This window comes from Globicephala melas, chromosome 14 (genome assembly GCF_963455315.2).
Source record: "Globicephala melas chromosome 14, mGloMel1.2, whole genome shotgun sequence".
In the NCBI taxonomy this organism is placed as follows: Eukaryota; Metazoa; Chordata; class Mammalia; order Artiodactyla; family Delphinidae; genus Globicephala; species Globicephala melas.
The window spans coordinates 7090324-7116249 of NC_083327.1; the positions used below are offsets into that span (position 1 = coordinate 7090324).

General features: G+C 41.3%; 1 protein-coding gene across 1 annotated transcript in view; it reads left to right on the forward strand.

Moving 5' to 3' along the window:
- The window catches only part of LOC132593411 (collagen alpha-1(XIX) chain-like), a 54583-nt gene extending 29137 nt beyond the window's left edge, over window positions 1-25446 (forward strand). The window contains exons 11-15 of the mRNA XM_060283963.1: window positions 1403-1573; window positions 3094-3160; window positions 12823-12951; window positions 17694-17771; window positions 17952-25446. Of these exons, the coding sequence (XP_060139946.1) occupies window positions 1403-1573; window positions 3094-3160; window positions 12823-12951; window positions 17694-17771; window positions 17952-18079 (573 nt within the window). The 3' untranslated portion in view covers window positions 18080-25446. The remainder of the gene's footprint in view (window positions 1-1402; window positions 1574-3093; window positions 3161-12822; window positions 12952-17693; window positions 17772-17951) is intronic.
- Window positions 25447-25926: the final 480 nt, after the last annotated feature.

A 25926-nucleotide genomic window follows, 5' to 3' on the forward strand; every position in this document is an offset into this window, starting at 1 on the left:
CTGCCCCCTTTTCCTGGGTATTTAGGTTCTTTCTAATTTTCATGATAAAAACCTTACTATAATGAACATCCGTGTGCCTAAAGTATAAATAATTTTAATCATGTTTATTTTGCGCATGCTCGAAGTGTGCTAGTGGTTCTTTTCTTTCTTTCTTTTTTAATCTTAGTCATCTCCAATATTTCTCCAGATGCAAGCTGGGTTGATATACTTGTATGAGACATATTTTTATAACCAAGACAGTAGAATTGAAATTAGGTCCAACTGTTTTGCTTCTTTCTACATGGCTTCTTTCTATATCTCTTCATTTATGACCAAATAGATCTTTGTAATTGTTCATTCATTTTTATTATTTTTTAAATCAGGAGAAATAGAGTTTGGACTTCTGCAGAATAGTCACAAATAAAAGAATCATACAGTGAAACACCGGGCAGGTCAATGCACCATTCTTTCACATTCAGTGTGATCATCACCTCCTGGAACTGTGGAACTGAATGTTTGAAATGTGGTACTGAGACACCTGCTCAGTCACACGCGTATTCTCTCATTCACATTCTCCCTCTCTCTCTCTCTCTCTCACCCCCTCCCTCTTTCATACTCTCATGCACAGACACATACAGTAGTAGACACCTTGCAGGATCAAAGTCTACATTAACGAAACTTCTTCTCAGATTCAGGCACATCTAATTTATTATGGCATCTTAATCAATGAATTCTCTTACAGTTTATTCACATTATTGAACGAATGACCTCAGTGATGACTCTCCACCCCAGTGACCTACTTTGAACCTTCCCAAAGGCTCCCTTTCTCACCTTCCTGACTCTTTAAGATACACTGCGCACGCACACACTCACACACACACAGACACGTGTGCATGTAAAACACGAGCACAGAAACCAACCCACAGAAACTATTAAAGGCCAAGCATATGGGAAAAAGCAGAAAAAAGGAAAAACACATGATTTAGGGGAGATTTTGAGTGTCCTGAAGCTTTTCCGAGTGAAAGCTTTCAGTGATGAAATCTTCTTAACCATCTTCCTTCCTTATTGAAAAGGAGACCCAAGCCTGAAGTGACAGCCGCTGTTGACTTTCAAAAGTGGCATCATTGTAGACTGGCACCCGGGTACAAGTAACATCGCCACTAACTTTGTACTGAGTGCTTTCCACGTGTCGGCTTGTTCTAGGCCCTTCACCTGAGTTAACTCACTTCTCAGCATCGCCTATTCAGTGGATACTCTTAATAACCCCACTTTAGGGAGAGGACGCAGGGTGGAGCGAGTTCGATTCACTTCACCCCAGGCCTCACAGCTAGTACGGGCCAGTATGAATCCAGAACCTCTGCTTTTAGCCACAGCTAACGTGCTTCTAGAAGAGCTCATTCTTATTCATGTTTCTCCTTAACAGGGTGATCAGGGGATTCCAGGAGACCGAGGCCCACAGGGTGAACGTGGAAAACCAGGCCTTCCAGGCATAAAGGGAGCCATAGGTCCTATGGGCCCCCCAGGAAATAAGGGCTCCCCGGGCTCTCCGGGGCACCAAGGCCTTCCAGGCCACCCAGGCCTCCCCGGCTCCCCGGTAAGTGGGCGAGGACCTCGTGGCTGGGACTGACCACGTGTCCCTTTTACAACAAGAGCAGTCATAAACCTTTCAAGATTAATATAATGAACCTAAGCTGGCTTCTACAAGGGGGGCGATAGCTGTCATTTATTTCAAGTTATGTGTGGACTCCCCCTCTCAGTACTCGCTAAACATCCCTCAATAGAGCCTCACAACTAACCTGGGAGGACAGGTGACCTGTCCGTCCGCCTTGACGAATGCAGAAGCCGAGTGCCGACCTGTCCAACGTCACAGTTATCCAGTGGGTCAGACCCAGGCCTGACCGACTCCAAGCCCACACTCTTCCACACTGTCCACAATGTCCCCTTACACTACCCAGAAAGCACACGTCTGCTTCACGTTAACACTCCATTCTGTTGACGATCAGAACAACACATCTGCCCTGTATGGTGCTTTGAAGTGGAAACCTGTTAGGCCAAGAAAGAGTGTTTGGCTAAGGAAGCCCATGTCCTTATGAGCATCGTCAGGAGGCTGGTGGATGGCCATTCCACGGAGGACTGAATCTGAAAATATCCACATCAGGAAGAAAGGAGAGTCCTAGCGTGAGGCCAGGGGGATAAGGACATGCCGTCCTCAGATAGTCAGCCAGTTCCAGAGATTGGGCCGAATTGGGCGTTCCCACCACGTGCTTTCGTTTACCCACTCTGCCTACACCCTGCTTGAATAAAGCCTATACAGTGAACCCTCAGGGCTGTGTCAGCACGTGGTATTAGATGCATTCATTCAAGTTCATTTGCCCCATAAACAGTGAACGTAAAATATTGAAATTGGAACTGTTCTGTCCCACAGAAATCATCACTTTATGAGTAACAACATACTTTGAAACCCTAACCATCATGAAAAATAATAGCTCCCTTTTAAAAATGTCAAGGTATTATAGTAAAACGTTACTGTTATAAATGTGAGATACCATTTTAAATGTTAGGTTCTTTGTCGAATTCATGGAGATTTATTTGTCAAGGGGTTAAAAATTCAACTGGCGCCGTTTACCTCCTCCGCCTTACCAGATCCCACAGCATTTTCTATCAAGGAAAGGAAATTGCTTAATACAAGTGTGCTTACAATGTGCAGGTTGCAAATAAACTTCACCATGAAATGGGTAAAACTTGGTAAGTTTTATCCCATGAACAAAACATGCTGAAGAATCATTCAGCGTACTTGGAGTTCTCTTCCTTTGAAGATACATAATAAAATCAGTTAGATATTGACTTTACCAGTGTCTAGGGATTAGTTACAGGTTAAGAATGTGCCTGGGGTGGTCCCGTCATCACACTGGTTCAAATTACTTCAGAAAATGAAGTAATAGGAAATGTCTTTCCTAATCGTGTGAAATCTAATAGGAAGTATGTTCATATCGCTGGTTACGGTGCCGGCCCACAGCCTTTAAAGCACTGTAGTTATGCACTTCTTCCCAGCATTTCTGTTCTTTATTCACTTGTGCTAGGTTCTGCATTAACAGGCCTTTTTTCTCTCTTTAGGCTGATGTGGTTTCATTTGAAGAAATAAAGAAGTATATTAATCAAGAGGTTCTGAGGATTTTTGAAGGTGAGATTTGCTTAATACACATTTCGGAAGTCCCCCCCGCCCCCTCAGCTGTAGGGAGTCCCTCTAGCAGCGTTCTCCAAAGATGGCAGTGCAGCTGCAGCAAGCAAAGAATCATTTTTCCTTTTGGGGGGGGGGGGGGCAAGGTGAAGGGAGAGGATACATTTCTAAATGGTTTTTAAAAATCAAAGTAATATTGCATGACATGTGAAACGATCAGAAATTCAAATCTGTGTCCACAAATAAAGTTTCGTTGGAGTGCAGTCCTACTCCTTCCTTTATGTATTTTCTCTGGTTGCTTTCATGCTGGACAGGAGGATTGAGCATGTGACAGGGACCGTATAGCCTGTAAATCCTTAAAGATGTACTATGCGACCCTTCGCGGAGAAAGTTTTCTGACGCCTGATGTATATACTTGAATAATGCAGCCTAAGATAGCATTCCTTAAAAAAAAAGTCTCCATGTCACACTGTTGATTCATTTTGAGTTTTCAGTTAACTAACAACCCCCTATGTTCCTTATACGAACTTTTAAAAATCAGGGGTTTCTCATTACGCGCTGCGTTCATTTTTACAACGTTAAGTGTGTGGTTTTATGTTTCTTCTTATTCAGTTTCAAGTGATTGGTGTTCAAACATCATTCTCACCTGAAAATATCTTTTGGAATCTTGTCCCATGGGGCAGGCTGGCTGACCCGCATAACTTCGTGTCATCTCTCAATTTCCTAGGCATGTTATCATTCTAATTGTTGCTAGAAATGTTGACTAAGGAGGGTTAGGGCTAAATGCCATTGCGTTTGTCCTGCTCGTTCGTAAATCATCTATGAATCTATGGTATTAACGAGTTCTGAATCCATACAGCTGTCTTAAAATCCACTCTACATCTCTTTCTTTAGTCACAAGGATATTACATGATTTAATCAAATGATTTGCTAAACTCAAGACCGCGTCCCTCAACTGTGAGCTTATAAGGTGGGAATTATTTGTCTTGAGAAAATAAATCTACATTGGCTGGTGGTTCCCACTTCTTTTGCAAAGCATCCTTCCTTTGCTAAGCTAAAAATGCGTTATTGAATTTTGCAAGCAGTAGGATTACAAGATGCCCTGATTTCCTCTTAAATCTTTCACTGCCAACATGGAGTTAGCCTCTCTCCAGGAAGCCCTGAATATTTTAAGCAGTAGTTAGATTTAGAGACCAAAATCTCTCGGTGCTTGAGGGCACATTATCTTATTTCACCTGAGCACTTGAGAGAGAACAGATTAGCCCAGGGACTTTTGGTAGCTTCAGTGACAAAATAGAAGAAAAATGTTTTTTCAAAGGTCATGAATTCATGCTGTTGATTTCACTTCACATTGATCCCTGCGAAGTACCTTTAGCTTGCTCTGACATGATAGTTTATTAATACAATTGTCTGCTCTTTTTTTTTTCCTGAGCTACCAGTTTTCTCTTTGTAATTTTAATTTTGCCCTTACATTTTAGAATCTCCTTTTATCACGTCCGTGATCTCTTATCTCAGGCAGCTTTAACGTGGAGCTTCAATTTCTTAAAATACTTTACATAAAAACACAGAGTAAATAGTTCTGTAGTTAATTAGTCTAAGTTTTTAAAGGCTGGTTAAGGAGGTCAGAAAATATAGCCAGGCACTCTCAGAAAAACGTGACATGCGGAGATACAGGAGGTGTCCGTGTTGCAAGTCCTGGGGACACTGGATAAAGGCAGAGCCCTGGTGGCCTGCCCAGCAGGTGAGGCTCCACACGGCCCTCTCAGGCCACCGGGAGGGTCCTCCCAGGAAGGGCTGTCGGCCTCCTGAGGACGGAGGTCACGGAAGCTGGGCCACTCACGACCCATCTGTCCCACCCCCTCTCCCCCAGCCTAGTGAGGCCCAGTAGAGTGGTCAGTGCCCCCCGCAGAGGCCCCAGATGTCTTGGCGTCAAGACAATATTCTCAAGTGGCCCCAAAGCAAATTTTTTCCTGAGACTTCCAGACTCTGAGACTCCAAATGGGATCTCCCCTCTCTTTTTATCTCTGTTGGCCCCAGCCCTACAAAACCGTCTTCTCCCGAACAAAGTTGTAACTGGAACCCAGAATTTAGTTATTCGGCACTTTAGTTCATTTGTCCCAAGATTATTTCAGGTCAGTCCATGTCATCTTCCACTTCAAAGTCACCTTTTCCATTGCCTCTGAACACCATTTATAAAAGAGAAAAACAAAATCCTCCATTTTCACAAATCTTAGAGCTCCAGGGTCACAGTTCTCCTTTTCAGAAAGCTTTCTCCGTAAAAGCCAAGATGAATTCTCACGTGTTAAAACAGTTACGGGCTCCAGTGAAGCAGCCCCTGTCTGCCTCTCTCTGGCTGAACCACTTCACAGAGAGCTGTGTCCGCGGCAGCCGATCGCCTCTGCTCCACTCACCCCTGCAAGTCCTCAGCCTCGAGAGGGATCCTCTCTGCTCAGCAGCCGCGGGTCGTCTGCGGGGCTCAGGGGAGTCCTTCTGTCCCGGGTCATCGTCCAGACCATAGCAAGGCCCTAGACCAGGCCCCAAAACTCAGGCTCTGCTCATGGAGGTTTCCAACCCCTCTGGGGATTCGCAGGCGACCCCGCTGACACAGCACTCCCACAGATCTCACACTTGGGACTGTCACCCAGGCCACTGAGCCCTCTTTCAACTTCCTGATGCCCTGTCCCAGACCCAGCATGCTGGAAGAAAGATGGTTCTCCACCCATCCCAGGTCCGGGTTTCTGGCAGACACAATGCACAGACATACACCCCATCTAAAGTTGCGTTAGATTCTTGATTTGATTGGCCAAGAGCTCAAACCCTTGTGCGTGCAAGGTGGCCACACAGAAAGGGGACAGAAGCTGTGCGTCTCAGCTTAGCCCCTTTTTGTTTGATGAGGGCTCTGCAGCCAGATCTGAGAAGCTTCATTCTTGCTATGACACCCACCAGCCTATTATATTTGGGGATTTATATCACCCTGCAGGCAGGATTTACCAACCTGGGCAGGCAAGTGGACAAACGTCTGGCCCTCTGGGTTCTTTTTTTTTTTTTTTTCCCCTTCTGCGGTACGCGGGCCTCTCACTGCTGTGGCCTCTCCCGTTGCGGAGCACAGGCTCCGGACGCGCAGGCTCACAGGCCCAGCCGCTCCGCAGCACATGGGATCTTCCCAGACCAGGGCACGAACTCGTGTCCCCTGCATCGGCAGGCGGACTCTCAACCACTGCGCCACCAGGGAAGCCCCCCTCTGGGTTCTTGAGACAAACTTGGAAGCGACAAGGCCATACCGACGTCTGTGGGAGGACGGGAGGATTGGGGCTGTGTCCCTGAGCAATGCTTCTGCCTCTAGATTGCCAGGGCCAGGAAAGCCCCTCACCTATGTTTTCTCCATTTTCCATACATAGTTTCATCCACATGTGCGTGAACATGTATGAATATGGATTATCCTGTCCTCTTGTTTCCAGGCTGCAACATCTCTACGATGAAGATAGTAATTTATATATGTATTTGTATACACATATTTGTATATGTACAGTCTTCTCCTAGATACACATAATTGGAGACGTAGATAGCTTTTAAAAATAGTTTCCACATCGTAGTCTCTGTCTCTTCCAACCTGCATCTTTCTGTTTGTTTGGGTCTATCATTCAGCTTAGAGGGTTTCCTCAGTGCCAGCCATCCTTGGCCATGTGCTCATACAAGAGCATGGGTTCTAAACAACTGCTGGAAAGTTAGGAGTGAATGGTGGCCTTGCCAACAACGAGCTTTACCGTCGGGTAATCTGGATGGTTTTGGGGGGGTTTTGTTTGTTATTTTTTTAATTAAGGGACCCTCAACTTCACTGTCTTGAAGTCTTTCCTTGTATTCTGGTCAGATTCCCCAAAGGAAACACTTGCATCTCCTGCCGGGTTGCCAGCATTTGGGGAGCAAGGTAGGCGGATAGGGCAGTGGTGGCCTCAGCTCCAACAAGGCAATGCCCATTTCTTCTCCTTGTTTCCAGTAGGCAAGCCTGAGTCTCAACACAGTCTGGGGTCCCCAGTGCAGAGATGGTCTATTTACACGTTTCAGGTGATAAACCCCTTGGACCATAATGTGCCACGAAATGAATATGAAGCCACCAAAGATGCTGTTGAATTAACAGTTAGAATGAAACCAGAAAATCATTCTCAAGACATGAAAGGAAATTACTCTTCTGATATTTTTGCCCATTAAGAGATAACTGTATCTAATTTTTGCTTCCACATTTAAGAGATGTATGGAAAAAACCCAGAACATTGGAACCAAAAAGTGACTTACAGAACAGATTACCAAGCCTATGAGTAAAAGTTATTTAACCTGAAGGCTAAGAGGTAACAATATTATCAAGTAGATGACTGATTTCCCAAGGGAAATACTCATTAACTACTCTCTGTTTTCCATAAGGGGGTAACAAAAGGAAATAAGTTGACACTACAACAAGAAAATGGGCAATTAAACATTTGAATGGGCATTAGGAGAAAAAAGTGAATTTCTCTCTTTGAAAGTATTTACAAATTCTGTGAAATAGAAGGGAGACTGGGCCAGATGACAAACTTCCTTCTCCTTAGAATGTACTTTATTATCACATTAATGTTAATGTCTGCATGATATTAACAAGCCCATTCTCCAAGGAAGGCCAGCCATTGGTGTCGTTTGTTAGAATGACTGCTGTGGGGTTGCCTCAGCAGATGGCCTGTGTGAGTCTGGTTTACCCAAGCTCCTCTCCAAACTCTTCAATTTCCTGCCTCATTACAAAGCACAGCCAAAAACAGTTTAATTGACCAAAGATCCCTGAAAACAGAGGAAATGCAATTAAGAATCCAAGTCTTTACAATTTATTTACCAGCTCAGAAACATATTATTTAAAATTATAGAGCACTGGAGTATGGTTCAGAGGAGGTAATTACCCTGTGCTAAATAACTGTTTTTGAGTGTATCTTAAAGCTAGATAATTTACAGCTAGAAGTAATTATTTAAAAGAACTCTCTGTTTTGCTAAAAATATTTAAAAGCACCCAAAGCAAGTTACTTACAAATTCAATTCCTACATTAAAGAGGAAAACTAGTGCTATGAATATTTGTGTTTAGATATTGAAGATATTCAAAGAGGTATGTTTCAAATTAAGAAAACTTGTACTGAAATATATATCTATCTTTTAAGTGCAAAACAACAAATAATATGCAAAGTTTCAAACTGTGATCACTGAATTTCATATTTTTTTATAAAACACGCAGTTTACGATGTAATATAAAGATATTCTATCTAGATTCAATGTGATGATTTGCAAAACTATATATATTAATTGCAAATTTGTTTTATCTGTTGTTACTGGAAACAAATGTATTAACAGCAACCAAACACGCCCCAGGTGGAAAGTCAGGTAATAAAAAGTTTTACTGGAAAGCCGGTGACTTAATGTCACTCTTACGGATGACTCATCAGACCCTCATTGGTTTTCATCATCATTGTCAATCAATCCACATCAGAGATTCTGGTCCTCTGGGTACTGGCATGTTTCCATTCAGTTTGCTTTGTGATTTCAGAATGTGAGTGTAGGGTGATTACTCTTTTGTTTATTATAGCTAATACTCCACATTTGTTGAGGCTTTTCCCTTAATGATTCTATTTGAAAAGAATTTTGGTTTTATCTCCTAAACAGTGTAGGGACCTACATGTTTTTAAACAAAATTTTTATTGAAAGTCCATTGAAAAATAGGTTTTACTCAGTAGTAATTTGCTCTTTATCAAAAATTTGTAAAACATACACATCCTGTTTAAGCGAAAAGTGTCTTTAAAGTTCAACTAAGTGAATTAAACTGAGCGAAGAGACTGGAGAAAATTGAGGTAATTCTTTACAAGGGCTATATGGTTTGGCCCTTGTTTTTTCTAACTGGCAGCTATAGATTCTAATCTGTTACTGTCATTTGGTTCTTAGTTGCAGAATAAACACTAATTTAATCAGTAAAACATTTTTCTAGAAGATTGGTCTGCACCAAACCTATGCTGAATTTTTCACATGGAAGGGTCATTTCTTACTACTTACTAGCTATATCTTTGAAAAATTGTTAGTTTTACAAGTGAAATCATTTGAATTTGCTTTTTAAAGAAAATAGGTGAAAAAAAAATGTGGTTACTTTTTTTTTGTCATGGCAAGGATATGCCTTCCTCCAGTTTTCTATTTTAAATCTAGTTACATATATATTAGATTTCTTAAATATGAGCTATATAAAATATAAACAAAACAAGCAAGTTTAAATACAGAATCCAGTGATACATTGTATTTATCATGGACTTTGGGTGAATTTGCATTAATGACTACCAAAATTATCCATACAGTGGCAAAATATTGAAAAGGCTTTTGAGATGAAATTTAACTGAACAATAGTCTATGTGGGGTTAATAACCAAGAATTCTACAATAATAAGTGTAACCGTGGATTTGCTTATTCAAAAAAGTAATTCTGAGAATAATTATATAACAGATTTCTAGTCATAAAATAAAGCTTATTGGTAGTTAATCTTTATAGTGCACGGAGCTTATAAAAACATGGATAATAATTCTTATTGAATATTGAAATGATAATCTCTCTCTGCTCTCTCCATGATTTCTTTTTTTTTTTTAACATCTTTATTGGAATATAATTGCTCTACAATGGTGTGTTAGTTTCTGCTTTATAACGAAGTGAATCAGCTATATGTATACATATATCCCCATATCCCCTCCCTCTTGCGTCTCCCTCCTACCCTCCCTATCCCACCCCTCTAGGTGGTCACAAAGCACTGAGCTGATCTCCCTGTGCTATGCGGCTGCTTCCCACTAGCTATCTATTCTACATTTGGTAGTATATATATGTCCATGTCACTCTCTCACTTTGTCTCAGCTTACACTTCCCCTTCCCCCTGTCCTCAAGTCCATTCTCTACATCTGCCTCTTTATTCCTGTCCTGCCCCTAGGTTCTCCAGAACCATTTTTTTTTTCTAGATTCCATATATATGTGTTAGCATACAGTACTTGTTTTTCTCTTTCTGACTTACTTCACTCTGTATGACAGACTCTAGGTCCATCCACCTCACTACAAATAACTCAATTTTGTTTCTTTTTTGGGTGAGTAATTCTCCATGATTTCTGAACAAGAGCACTTAATGCAGAAAATGTTAAAGGCCCAATGCAAAGCCCTGCTTATAGAGAATGTTTAATTTGGTTAATAATTTGACTTGTTTAGGAATTTTAGGGTGAAACTTTTAATTTATATTTTCATATTTACATTTTTTGGTGTTCATTTTCCAGACCCTTTAAATGTTATGAGTTATTAATGCACCAGCGTCCTATGATGCAGAGTCACTTTTTTGTGGACCCTAAGCACTGACATTCGATGTACCCTGTAGGACACACTCACGGTCAGACAGCCGAGCTCACCCGAGGTAGCACTCTTACCCAGTCCTGCCTCCCCTCCCTGGACTTTCTCTTTAGGACCCAGAGGAACAGGGTTGGGCTCCAGGCAGCCTGGTGGATGAACAAAGGGCAGATGACAGTGATGTGTCCTTGAGAAGATTTAGGACGTATTCAGGTCATAAAGGTCACATCACTCCACACTGACAAAAGATTTTTAAATGTTCTGGATAGCTTGTCAACTTCCTGTAACGTGTGTTCTTAGTTTCAGCGTTTTCTTGAGGTTCACAGAAATGCACAGAGACTTTGCTGGTTTCGCTGTGTCTGCAGCTGGCATTCCCTGGGCGCATACTCCTCCACAGCGATGCTGCGTTTGTCCCTTGGGCCAAATGAGACATCCTTCCTACTAAAACCTTGGCTGACTGATGGAACTAACTGGAAATCAAACCAAAAACAAAAAGAAAAAAAGAATAATATTGAGGGTGTATAACAGAACATTTTCTCTAAAAAGCATAAATTGTTGACAAAGTAAAGGATTAGCCCAGTATAGAAATTAAACAGTGCCATGAAACCATAATGAATAGGAAGCCAGTGACCCATCTTTTCAATAAATAAACTTCTCAATAATGCAGTTTTGTTCAAGGATATAAAGTGTCACATACCATATGAGTTATCTATTGCTGCATAAGAAAATATCTCAAAACTTTAGCGGCTTAAAACAACAGTGTTTATTATCGTGCGTTTTCTGTGGATCAGGGACTTAAAGGGTCACTTACTTGTGTGGCTCTGTCTCGGCGTCTGTCATGAAGTTGCTTTCAGGGTGTCAGCCAGAGCTGACGTCCTCTGAAGGCTCAGCTGGGGCGGGAAGATCCACCTCCGGGCTCGCTCACGTGGCTGTTGGCAGGTGGCTTCAGCTCACCCCCATGTGGGTCTCTTCATGCCCTCACGACGCGGCAGCTGGCTTCCCCCAGAATGAGGATCTAAGAGAGAAAGCAGCCAGGAAGCCACGAGGCTTTATGACTTAGTGTCCCCACTTGCCTTTCTTCTATTCATTAGAAGTGAAAGGAAGTTCAGCCCACACTCCAGAATAGGGGGATTAGGCTCCACCTAATTCCATTTGGAAGGGAGTGTCAAAGACCTTGTCCACATATTTTAAACCACCACACCGCACATTCACAGCACTGCTGGAAAGTGGCTTAAATGTATTATAACAACCAGTTTTTAATATGAACCTGAATTCTCTCCTCAAGTCATTACCAGAGGTTAATTAGGCTCTAGGACAGCGGTCCCCAACCTTTTTGGCACCAGGGACTGGTTTCGTGGAAGACAGTTTTTCCACAGACTGGGGACGGGAGTGGTTTGGGGATGATTCAAGCGCATTACATCTATTGTGTACTTTATTTCTATTAGTATTACACTGTAATATATAATGAACTAATTATACAGCTCACCATAATGCAGAATCAGTGGGAGCCCTGAGCTTGTTGTTTTCCTGCAACTCTATGGTCCCATCCGGGGGTGATGGAAGACAGTGACACTCGATGTGCGTTGCTTATGTCCAGTCTACTCCATAAGGTGCAGCTTAATTGTCACTTGCCACTCACTGGTAAGGTTTTGATATGAGTCTGCAAGCAGTTGATTTATTATGGTCTCTGTGCAGTCAAACCTCTCTGCTCATGATGATCTGTATTTGCAGCCGCTCCCCAGCGCTAGCATCACCGCCTCAGCTCCACCTCAGGTCATCAGGCATTAGATTCTCATAAGGACCATGCAACCTAGATCCCTCGCATGTGCAGTTCACAGTAGGGTTTGTGCTCCTATGAGAATCTAATGCTGCAGCTGATCTGACAGGAGACGGAGCTCAGGCGGTAATGCGAGCCCTGGGGAGCAGCTGCAAATACAGACGAAGCTTCGCCCCGCTTGCCTGCCGCTCACCTCCTGCTGTGTGCCCGGTTCCTAATGGGCCATGGACCCCTGCTCTAGGGTATTGTCTTCTAGATGGGCAACATCTCTGAAGCACTGAAGGTTCTCAGTCCTCTGATCAACACAACTCATCTGCATCCGTATTCAAACAACTTTGTACAATCTGTTCTACTTGAACAATCAAAAAAATCTCTCCACGCTCAGACCACTTGGTAAATTAGATGTGCTTAAATTGAAAACCAAGTAATTTTTTGTTGAATTTTATGTAAAAATATTTGAAAACTTTTGACATAAAAAGTATTTCCATAACATGCATATTATTTTCCCTTTCATCAATGAAGAGAGGATGGCTGTGTTCCTGTCTCAGCTCAAGCTGCCAGCAGCAATGCTGGCTGCCCAAGCTCATGGGAGGCCTGGTCCACCAGGAAAGGATGGGTTGCCTGGGCCACCAGGAGACCCTGGGCCCCAAGGTACGTCTTTGAGGACAATATTTGTTTACCAACTCTTTAACTCTCAGTATTTATAACATGCTAATCACAGTTAAGGCAAAAATTATATCTATCTATATACATTACAAATATATATTAATATACATTAAAAGTATGTATATTAGATTATATATAATATATATACTTGGTATGTGTTTTATAAATTTATATAAAAATATGTATATATAATGATTTAATATAGGATATCTTGTTAATATTTGATATTCTAGAAATAAATTTTTAATTCATTCCAGTTTAAACCTGACTGATAATTATCTGCTAATCTAAATGTATTTAATAACAATACTTATTATGATAATAACAGCAATAATGTGCTTATTTATCATTATTATCTGCAAATTTCTAGTCATTTATGCGTCGCAGTTAATGTAAGTAGACAACAAGAATCTTAGTATCTTAGTATCTTAAAGAAACTGAGGAAAAAGTCTTAAGACCTGCTACTATGACTAGTGATTTGGGTCCGAAATATATTTTTGAGAAATTTTAGAATCCTTTTTCTTCTGCTAAAGGTTGTGGATGGTAACTTCTGAACTAAAAAAAAAAAAAAAATTCTCATGTTGTTTTTAAATTTTTCAAAGCAAGACTTAAATCGGCAAAAACAAAATTTGCTCCACTGATGATAACTTGATAAGAGACATGATCTTAAATGTAGCTTGGCTAAATTTAGCTGGCAAGAGCATTTCTAGAAGTGTGATTGGCAATCAGCAGAGGGGCCAAGGGGACCCTGGTTTAGAAGATTCACAGCTCTGACAAGGAAGCATTAGATCCAATGAGTACGTACTGTGAGAGGAAAGACCAGAGACACTGCTTTTCATGTGTTATTATAGAGGAACTCAAGGGCTCTCCTTGGAAGAATCAAAAGCTTGTGTAAAGGAGAAAGACAAAGATGCTAATCTGGAAAGATGCATGCACCCCAGTGTTCATAGCAGCACTATTTACAGTAGCCAAGACAGGGAAGCAACCTAAGTGTCCATCAACAGATGAATGGATCAAGGAGAAAAGAGAAAGTTAACACCAATATCACATAGGAATACAGTTCAAAATACTATATATGCGGAGAGTTATTTCCCTTTCACTAGTTCACTTTCCTTCCTACGGCTTCTCTATTTTCTGTAGGAAGGGCCCAGAGGTGATTGCTGTGTCCTCCCTCCCCTGAAAGGGGCACAGCTTTCCCCGGTCATGGGGTTTGTGAGGGTCCTAACTTCCCACTGAGACTGACAAGCCTTCTGGTTTAGCTAGCACAGTGTAAAACAATGGCAGTGAATCACTCTAGTTTACCTGAACTGTCTTTTCTACCTAGTTTCTCTTAGGTCACAGAGAGTTTGGGCAGGGAATTGGAAGCACGTGTAGAAGCAGGTGTAGCCTTGTGTGTGTACCATTGTGTAAAGGGTGGTTAATTACCATCTTCTGCTAGTTGGGTCTGTTGTGAATTCAGAGTGTAGGAGACGGGAAGGAAGACCTTGATAGCCCATCTGAAGATGTTTGATGCCTCAAACCATGTGAAGAACCAGGACTGTTAACACCAATAGGAGAAAGATCTTGGACAGATGCTTCACACAGTGGCCATCTAAGGGGACAAGAGCAATGCATGGTCAGGATAGCAAGGAAAACCTTTCTGGAACTAGAGTCACCTGTCCACACCAACCCCTGTCTCGGGCTCCCTCCCATGCAGGGAAGGCCCACCTGGAAGGCCCATCTGGAAGGCTCTCGGGCAGAGGCCGTGCCAGGTCAGCAGTGTTCGTGCAGCTTTTGGAAACAAGACCTCTGTTCACCACTCATTGGCCTTCACTTCCGCGAAAGATTTCTATGGGTTTTATCTGCTGTGCTGCTGAGGAGACCTCATCTACTGTTTCCACTCCTGATGGGGCTTCGGATCCAGTTCTTTTTTTTTTGTTTTGCGATACGCGGGCCTCTCACTGTTGTGGCCTCTCCCGTTGCAGAGCACAGGCTCCAGACACGCAGGCCCAGCGGCCATGGCTCACGGACCCTGCCACTCCGCAGCATGTGGGATCTTCCCGGACCGGGGCACGAACCCGTGTCCCCTGCATCGGCAGGCGGACTCTCAACCACTGCGCCACCAGGGAAGCCCTCCAACATTTTTAAAAAGAATGTTTAGTAAAATTAACAAAACTCTTGTCCCACCAGAGGGTTCTGACCACAGACATATCTTGATTATAACTCAGGTGTCTCCTCAACGTTTGCATATCTCCTTTTCAGGATTTGTTACATGCCAGAAATGCAGCCAAAAAATAAAACTCGTGAAATATGGGAGTTTATAATAAGACCTGAAAGTCAAAATGACTCCTTGATCCATGGGCTGCAGAATGGATGTAGTGTTAGCAGGCGTGAAAACAACATGAATCTTGTTGAACATCCTTTCAGCACCTGCTCTTCTTGCAGTGAGAGTAGATGCCAATATGATTCTGAGTTGGGTCACCTTGTTTGCACTTTTCCTAAATTCCCCAAAGGGCAATTGTTGATGCCTTTTTTTTAGTTCAAAAGCATTTCCAGACAGTTTTCGATTTTAACCATCCTTTGGGTTTCGGATTATTGCCTTCCCACTGTGCTGTGGGAGGAGTGCTTTCCTTGGTGTCCTTTATTCCCAGGCCCCAAAAGTGGGAGTTGCTTTGGGGGGGTTACTAGGAGAAAACGGATCCAGCCATTCTATCCCACATCAGTTTTGGAGGGGTGGTATTGGGAATGATGGTTCTTACTTTTGAACTTCTAAAGTTCAGCTGTTATTGGTTTGTAATGAAAGAAACCACCTGTTATGTATAAGCCAGTGGCCCATAGAGTAGTTGACGTGACTGAGATAGATTTGACCCTTCAGATCTGTTAGCAGTAGGGGCCTTAGGAAATGGGAGGCATATGTGTGTCAGTATGGTGACGGGTTCAGTGGCCAATTAGTGGGCCAGAACAAGCAGGCCAGACAATGTGGAAGGCTTGCAGACAGCTTGTAAGGTCCCACATGAAGAGTCATCCTCCCAAATGCCAGTAACACTCTTTTTCTGACCTCATTTTCCCAGCGTGCATGTAAATGCACTGATTTACAGCTTTAGAAGTAAATCCCTTGTGTTGAAAGGGAAATAAAGTCTAACACCTTAAAAACTCCAGCAAGCACAGTTCTTCAATGATGAGAAGCTCTAGATGTTTTGGATTAGGGCACTGCTGTTGTTTTATATTTTTTCCTACGTAAGCTACACTGATATCAAACTCTCATCCTGTACCTAGGGGCCAAGAAAACACATGTCTGTTTGCAGATAGACCAGCCTTTCAGTCTTTTCCAAATTTCGAGAGAGGCCTACCCCAAAGGGTGAAAAGCTTAATTCTAGAGAATGGGGACGTTGTTTTTGACCTTATTAGCGTTCCTATCTGAAGTGTTGTTGTGGAAAAAATATGTGTAGCTGATTCACTTTGTTATAAAGCAGAAACTAACACACCATTGTAAAGCAATTATACTCCAATGAAGATGTTAAATAATAATAATAATAATAATAAGACCCTGGGCTTCCCTGGTGGCGCAGTGGTAAAGAATCCACCTGCCAGTGCAGGGGACACGGATTTGATCCCTGGTGCAGGAAGATCCCACATGCCGCGGAGCAGCTAAGCCCGTGCGCCACAACTACTGAAGCCCGCGCGCCTAAAGCCCGTGCTCCGCAAGAAGAGAAGCCACCACAGTGAGAAACCCGCGCACCACAACGAAGGGTAGCCCCTGCTCGCCGCAACTAGAGAAAGCAACGTTTTCCACGTTTCCTGCGCGCAGCAACGAAGACCCAACACAGCCAAAAATAAATAAATAAGAAATAAATAAGACCCTAAGGCTTCTGGGGAGACTTCATAAGGAATGAGCTTGGGACCTTTTTAGGAAAGTTAAGAGTAGAAAGTTCTCATGTGCTTTGTCCACTTCAACATCTTTATCTGTTAATAGTCGGTCTGTATTTACCTAATGATGTGAGAGATCTGTACAAACAAGTTGTTACATTTGACAGGACACGTGTCAATGTTACCTTATTATACAAATACACGAATTATTGTTTCTTGTTTTGTGATGCCATAGGCACTGAAATCCATATGGAATGATATATTTTGCATTATATTGAAATCTGAGAACTGAGTTTAAATATGTAGCTTTAGCACCTACGTTGTTCGTTTGGAATTGTGTTCGGTGTCGTTAACCCTCTTGTTAATCGGAAGTTCATGTATCTTCACTTATGTTTCTTTCCTCCTCATGTTTTTAGCCTATGATCTTAAGCCCTCACTGAGATGACTTGAGAGCCACCTTAACGAGGTGTCTGTAATAGCAGGAGCTGGGTTGAACTATTAAATATACCTCAGGTGGTAAATGTCATTTTCCTGCAGAAATGTTTAGATATAGATTTGGAAGCGTGCTTTCAAATGACCCTAAGTCCAAACATTTCTCCTTACTGCTCACGTTTGTTAAATGAAGGTCACTCACATAAAAGAAATCCTGGTGATATTTTAAACGTGAATATGTATCTATTTAGTGTTCACTCCACTGTTCTCTCTAGGATCTAGGATTGTATTGAATCTCTGTAACATAGTTTTCAGATATAAATGTGTGAAGATAGTCCACTGGGTGGATTTTCAATATACACCTCAAAATATTTCCTGAACGTATATCAGTCTGTTGCCAGAGAACACGCTTACTTTTTTGTCTCTCTTTTTGTATATCTCCCATTTAGGCTACCGAGGACAGAAGGGAGAAAGAGGGGAACCGGGAATGGGGCTTCCAGGGAGCCCAGGACTTCCTGGGACCTCAGGTAATAGTGATATTATCTTCTTCACAACATGAGCAGACCTCCCAAAATAGAAGCCATGCCTGCTCCCCGATGGCCCTTAGGTATCGCTGCAGGTGACACTGAATGACCCACGTTGGTTGGAGGGAGGGAGCAAATGCCATATGTTGACCCGTGTTCTGATGGGGTCTTTTATTTCATTAGCTCCGGGCCTGCCAGGCTCACCAGGTGCCCCAGGGCCCCAGGGCCCCCCAGGACCCAGTGGAAGGTGTAACCCAGGAGACTGCCTGTATCCCGTCTCTCACGCCCGTCAGCAGACAGGTGGGAAATAACCGTACCTGAGGACGACTTGATTCCCAGCCATCCCTCCTGCTGTTGGAGCTTTCTTAGTACTGTCAGACCCTCATGATTCATGGGTGACTTTTTTTTTGATGTAGGCCAGACATTAAGAGCAAAAATTGGAATTCTATTCCTATAGTAATGGTGAGATCAGTCTCTTTAGAATTTTTCCAAATTCATTCCATGTGTCTTGTTTCACCATTATTATGATTTTTATTCAGAGTTTTCTATGAAATATGCAAGCAAATCATATCATTAGTTCTTCTTCAAGAGGAAATGACATCTTATGATTTAGCAGACTGACGGCGATGTGCGTCTTATAATCTCATCGACTTGTATCTGGCCTTTGATTTCTGAATTTTACAGTTTCAGACTTACCTGAAAGTTTTCTTGGTGTTTAAATTTACTAGCATTGCTAAAAATCTCATCACCTTTTTTGATATAGTGCATTGTTCCTGCTGAATGTTTTTTGACTACTTTTTATAGCTTAAGAATTCTTACACCGTCCTGTATCCATTCTACTTATGCAGAGAAATAGATAGGCAATAAGACCTTCACTTCATAACTTATATTTTGGAAGAAAACCCAGGCGGCCGTTTTATCAGGGAGCCCAAAATCCTACCATAGCCAACTGCTGAAATGATTTTGTGGATTCTGTGTAATGAGCTCCATTCAAAGCAATCCCACCGGCATGAGTATGTCCTGCATAAGAAGGGAGGCAAGAAGTCAAAGCCCAGCACTGTGGCCCCTGCACTGAGCTTCTCATTTGGGAAACAGAAAGCTGTTTTCCCTAGAAGGTATCTGGTACTGAAGGCACCAAGCTGTCTTCGGTACTCTCGAAGCTTAAAGGGCCTCGCAAGGTCTTTGGGCCCCTGTATCCATTATCCTTCTGACCTCATCACTCTCAGAGTTTAAGAACCAGCCATCAGAACAAAGGATGGGACTTGTAGCAACTGGAAAAGAAACCCCCTTGACCTAGAAGATGAATGTGTGGTGTCAGCAGACGCATACTGCCAAGCCCAGAAGCTCTGGTGGAGAAGGATGTTTCTCAGAAGCCGCAGCCAGAGGTGCGGGGCAGAGAAGGAAAGCCACGAGACCCAACATGCAGCCGGCGCCGAGACCAGAGAGTCCACGCACTGCGGGGAAACAGGCACTGCCCGGACCACGTCCTCTGGCCAGGAACGAGAATGTGCGATTGCCAACCACAGGGCAAAACGGTTCTTCTGTTGCCTGGCTCTACATTATTTTGAGAAACTGTTGGTTGAAAACAATGGATTTCCTAGGGCACCGAGCATGAGGATATTGCTGACGTCTACGTGGTGGGTCCCAGGGATGCTGAGAGCGCCCAGAGCCCTCCCGCTGCAGACATCCCATCCCGAGGCCGTCGGGGCAAGCTGGGGAAAGCTGTGAGCAGGGTCTCGTGGGGAGCGTTGCTACATGAAGGCGGCTTCGTTCAAACGCACCCAGGGTTTGAACTGGGTCTCACTGTAGACGGATGAACTGCTGGTCAGGTACTGTCTACGTGGCTGTGCGTACATGCAACCTTTTCATTATTTCATGTTGAATGATGCTGTATATTTCACTTCCAAGTTTATTTATTTTCTTTTCCAAGGTCATTTTATTTATTTCAAGTGTTGTTAACTTTAAATTGATTTTCTTCTTCATTTTCTTTCCTGTGCAATACCTACAATGGTGCTGTGTTTTAGACTTGACACAATCAGAATATACATACACATTTTCTTAGTAAAATGGTCATTTATCACTCCCCCCCAAAAAAATGTATAGAGATCTAAAATCTGGTGCTATGTGTATATCTTGAGCTTTTAATTTGTGGGACTTTAATTTGTTGAATTTTCTGAAAGCTTTACAACTCCTCTGCCACTCATAAATTTACTTGAACTTGTCATAAAGCTCAACATTTTATATGTTTTCAAAGATTATTTTTTCAAATTAGTTAATAGTTTGGTTCTCCTTTTGCCTCTTTGCTAATCTGGAAGTATTTATTTTAGCATTTTACTGTTTTCATGAACTTTTTTGCTATTGGTGATCGATGTATTTTTGTTTTCTTTGAGTCGATCCCTTCACAGACATCAGAAGACTCGCTTCACTTTCTTGTTTTATAAATTCTGCTTATTTTAATTCCAGAGAATATGTCATGTATTCTTTCCTACAAATGGTATATTTAGGAACTTTTCTTGTTCTAAATTCCATTAAGGCCGGGCTGGTTTATTCCTGCTTCAAGAATCTGGATTTATTCAGCTGGTTTGAGGAGCTGGTGCATATTACAAGGTAGAGCTGTCACAATGACACAGCCTGTTTTTTAACAACCGACACACGTGACTCAATCTACCTGGGGCGTAACCAGGGGAACAGGCTGTGTCACGTGGAGCGAGTCTCTCCTCAGCCACCTGTGTGTCCACCGTCTCATCTCTGTACACGAGATGCGGCCAAAAGCAGCAAGAAAGCCTGAGTCCAGCTAACACAACACCAAATAAAGCGGAGAGTTGGCAGTTGCCTGATTCTTTTAACAAAAAGAAAGGGGATAATTAAGGCCCCAAAGTCGGGTGTGAAAATTTCCCCTAACTGGCTCAGTGGTTGCCAATTCTCTTGTATTGTTTTTGTTTTTTCCATTCCAAAACTTTGTTTACTTTCACACAGATGTCAGTAATGTCCACAGCAGGGAAAAAGAATGACCACATTTCCTGAATTATCTCTTCTTTGGACTCCAGACAACATAAGTGTTCAAATACAAAAGAATTTTGGCCATGATGGCTATTAAATATTAAAATTGTGTTTACCCTATATGTTTGATTTCCAGTCTAACATTTTATACCAAGGTCAGTTAACACTGTCAGATAGAAATCCTTCTATGCAAAGAACAAGATATGACTTCAATTAATATTTATGCCCTTTGTAACCTAAAGGAAAAAGGAAGAATAATTCATGAGTTTGTTCATTGTTCTTTCCTACTGAAGACATTAACCATTTTTTCATAACAGAAACACAGCCAGTCTTAACCTTTGAAATTTTTCACCTCATGATCAAAGTAATTTGATTAATGACTTTAAAGTATTGATAATCCCATAAGCTTATTTCTATGTTTCATGACATTGTTGAAACTTTAAAATTGTAGTCAATTTTATTATAGAACTTCAGTGATTATCTTAAGATGTGTTATCTGTAAAAGATGCCATTTGATGTTTGGGTTATAAAATAATGTTTTATGAATATGTTTTAGGAGTTAAATAAGATTTAGCCTTTCTGCAGTCTTTCTAATCTGTTGAGAACCTGTGATATACCTCCTGTTGTCCACAAGATGGTGTTTAAAGCAATTTGTATCAGAAGAACTGAACAGACTTGCAGAAATACAAATCTAGAAACAGTTTAGTGGGCAACAACTCAGTCAGAACCTTTGCTTTTGCACTTATTCTTTTTTACTTTTGTAAATAATTTCTTGTTAATTTATCTTTTGTTATCTTGTTTTGTTCATTTATATTTTTCTTCATTTTAAGTATCTTTATGAAGCAGGCACAGTAACTCTTGATTTGTTGGCTATTTCAATTTTATTTCGTCAGGGGATTTATATGCCTAGTTAACTTGCAAAGTTACTATTTGTAACTTTAGTTTGTATGCTACCCTCCTATTTTAGTGATTAACATGAAAACCCCTGAGGAATCATCTTACCTTCTAAACAGAAGAGAAAGTCTCTTTTGGCAAATAAAAAGAATCTGGCTTATCACAAGAAGTAGACCATTTACAGACTTAGACAATGTCCAAATCTCCACATTGTTCAAAGTACTTAAAATTTTACAATTAGATTTGTATAATTATATTTTTCTAGAAATGTATCACTGTTTACAAAAGCAAGATAAGGAACACTATTTTTCAAAATACCATTTAAATTTTCCTAACACTGGTAATAATATCCTGATAATGAGAACCTCCAGGTTAAGTTATATGCTTAAGTTTTTTCCAATGAAGTCTCAGAATAGTTTTGCAGGTTTGTTCATTGCTCTCGTTTTTAAATTATTTTTCACATTTGTCCGTGTCCACCTTCTTAAGACACACAAGTGTTTATTGTCACTGCTTCCCGTGTTCTTTCCCAGTACTCTAGTGTGAAGGATCAGACCCCTTTTTATACCCCTGTCTCTCTCTCTCTCTCTCTCTCACGGGTTACACGGCCTTCCAAGAGGGGGAGGTGCAGACAGAATTGAATTTGTGTCTTTTATGCCTATTACTTCAAAACAACTTAGCCCGTTGAATTGTATTCATTCATTAGTTGCCAGGTAAAGGTAGCATTAATGACATTAAATGTGTTTAACTACTAGCAGTCTCAGGAAACAAGACAAATTGATAACTTCAGTTTTATTGTGCGGTATAGCTGGAGCTGTGACCAAAACATTTCACTCAGCAAAATCATGCCAGGGTAACTGGTCAAGCTCGTTACATTGAATGAAGAACCAGATGAGCACAGAGACCTCATCCAGAGAAGCAGACCCAGAATAGCAAAAGTTTACCTCGAAGATAAGGCAGGCTTATAAAACCAAGCTAAGTCTAAGAAAATCTAAATGGAAAAAATGTCGTGTTCAGAGCCAGCAGTGAGTGATACAGGTTACAACTCAAAGAGTTACCTACTCGCCTCACGAATTTGTCAAAAGAGAATACTAATAAAGCGGGAGGTTTCACTAAACCCGGGGGTAGTTCAATAAGCTTTGAGTTTATCAGGAGGGTGTGTGTCGCGTGACGATTAGAAGCGTATGGGTATAAAGATGCTAATTACATGACAACTTTTTATCTGGCTGTATTATTTAAAGTACCTTTTAGGGAAAAATATTTTTCGGTGTATTAATGTATTTAAATTCAGATTGTTTCATGGCATATTTTATAACTATTTTTAAGATTTAGGATGCATTTTTTGCCCATTTTGTTTGTTCCCTATCTTACCTCATCAAGCTCTTTAATTCAACATACTGATGTGAAGTGGAATGGCGCTAGTTTTTTGCTAGATCCCACATGGATATAACGCTTTGAGGCCTAGATTCCTGTTTGTTCATGATGCATAATGAGCTTGTCCGTTATCTCAGCAATAAAGGATTTGACCCTAAATCGGGGAATTCCGAGGTGCCGTTGTTAACAGCATCTCTTCTTTGGCCGAAGGCTCACATTTCCGTCATTCTGATGGGTCTCAACCACAGGGCAACTGCGGAAGCACTCACATGCCCCGCGTGAGCCACACGGATGCCCAAGGAACCAGCAAATGGGCCTATTGCAGGGTCTGGCTCGACACCATGCTGGTAATTACACTTATGTTTGTCACATGAATCAATGCTTAGGTCGTAATCATTAAGTTTATAGCCCATCTCCAGGGCAGCTCATAAAAAGCTTGGTCTAATGATTTCAGATGAGAATTAAAAGCAGAAATAAAGGTCAGCGAGTAGCCAGGCCTTTGTGACTTTTGTCCCACAGAGTGATCTGCTCACTAAATCACGTGGGCTTGAGCGAGACGAGAATGTCACAGTTAACTTTTCTCATAAACATAAGCTCTTCCATCATGAGTGACAGGCCAATAGGCGACGAAAGGTTAAATACACAGCATGTTTCCTTCACTGAGATGAATCACACGAAAACATGCCAGTGGATTTAGATGTCCGCTTAGACTGGGAAATGATTTATGTAGTTCTTCACTGTCCTCACCCTCAGGTCCCCTTATGACATAGTATATAAATTGACCGTGTGCTAAGATATCTCTAAGATATTTTCAGATCTTTTCATACAAGAATTTTCAACTTGGAGGTCAGAGACAATTTCAAATAAATCTTTAAAAAAGTTAGTTTCTTGGAGCCAGTTTCCATCATTTGTTCTCTCTGTAGGTTTTCTTAGAAAACTTGGCGTCAAGAGCAGGATGTGAAGGCATTGTTAAGGGGAAAGTTAGCATGGATTCCCATTTATTACGATTAAAAATAGGTTCAGTCAGCATCCTCTTTCTGATAACCAGATCTAACAAATACATTACAGTTCCTCTAGTTAATCATTTCAAGAGCACTTGGGCATGTGTATTTATAGCCATACATTCTTATGGTAAACCAATTTTGATTTAATATTTACCGAGCCATGTGCATTAATGCTGCCATGTCCTAGATCACAAGCTCGCTAACAGACTCAGTACACTGCTGAAAAGTATCTATTTTACTCTAGGAAAAAAACAAAGAGACTTGACCTATATTTATTGAACACAAACCTTCTAAAAAGATATTTTAAATAACTTATGTCCATTCCCTGTTTGTAAACGGCAGGATTACTAGTTGGCTAGTATTTTTTTTTTCTTAATATTGCTTTTTCACACCTTTTGCCAGGGCTCCCAGAAAATGTTTAAAAGCAATTCTCTTGATATTTGGTGTGATTTTATGTATTTCTAGTGATCTTCCCCGCATACTGATCTATTTTTAAACCCAGAGATGTTGGATATCAGAGAGGCTGTAATAGCCAAAAAATTAGATACTATAATCAGAGGTGATCTTCTAAAGCAGGGATTTACATTCAGCTTATTTCAGGCTGCAAGTAAATCAGATTTTATTTATGATGTTTAAGAATAGCAATATTCGTTTAGTCAGCTTGAAGTATTGTGTCCATAAATAATCAAATCAGTCATGAAACTGATGGGACTCATTCATACTCCTCTGCTAGACAAAGTCAATTATCCCAAACTATGCCAGGCAATTGATGTGCTCAGTCACCCCGGGAAGTGATGTCCATAGTTTTTAATCAACCTGTCAGATCTTTGGGATGAAAACCAGGTCAGGATGCCATAGAAGCACTGACTGGAAATAAATCATTTGCCCTTGGGTAAGTGACATGCCCGTTTCTAACCACCTGTATTTATTCACATGCTCTTCTCAACAACTCTGACACTTCATCCAACTTTGAAAAATAATCCCAAAGGTTTTGAAGATTTCTGTTTTGCTAGAGAGAGAGATTTGGTCTAATTCAGTATTCATCAACTCTCTTTCATGGAGACCATTTGTGAGATGCTTTTCTTTGCAATTTCTCAGTCAAGTATTTACTGCTTCTGTAAACTATGTGACCGAACTGGATTTACAGTGGACTGTTCCCACCATTTGGAATGTGCTCATCTTGCCCAATCTCTCTGTAAGTGGTTGTTTCCGGTCTTGCTGTATCTGGGAAGCTTGCTGTACTGCCTTTTGTATATCAAGTTTGGAAAACAGTTGATTCAACTTTTCTTTGAAATTTTATTTTTTTTTTTAATTTTCTTATGAACCTGAAAGTATAGAACTGAGAAACGTATTTATTTGGTTATCTAATTTTTCTTTTGTTGTATTTGACGATGTTACTCCAATTAAAATAAAACCACCTTGGTGAAAAGACAAGGCAGTTTCTTTGCATTTATTTTCAGTACCTGAAAAGGTTTGCCATTCATATGAAGACAATTTTAAGTAGTTATGACAGATATCTCTGCTTCCAAAGATTCTCTCTTCCCCAAGAAGGAAGACCATCCTTCCCAGGGTGTCAATGGCCCTGATCTATTGCGGCCAAGTTGGAATTATTTCCCTTGAACACAGTCCATACCAGAAGCACAGAACTAGATGCCGTGAGCAGTTTAAAAGAATCCCAAGTACAGACTATATAATGATTGATTTCACCAAACGAATCAGGCTAAAGTTTTTAAATGTAGAGAAAGTACACCTGAGGGAAAAAAAATGGCATCAAAGATCCTATTGGGGCTCACTCCCCTTGACGTGAGAGAATTGAGTGCCATAACTAAAAAGACATTGGCTGTCTGGAGCGCAGTGCTATGGCCTGGGACAAGTCAGTCGTAGGCACT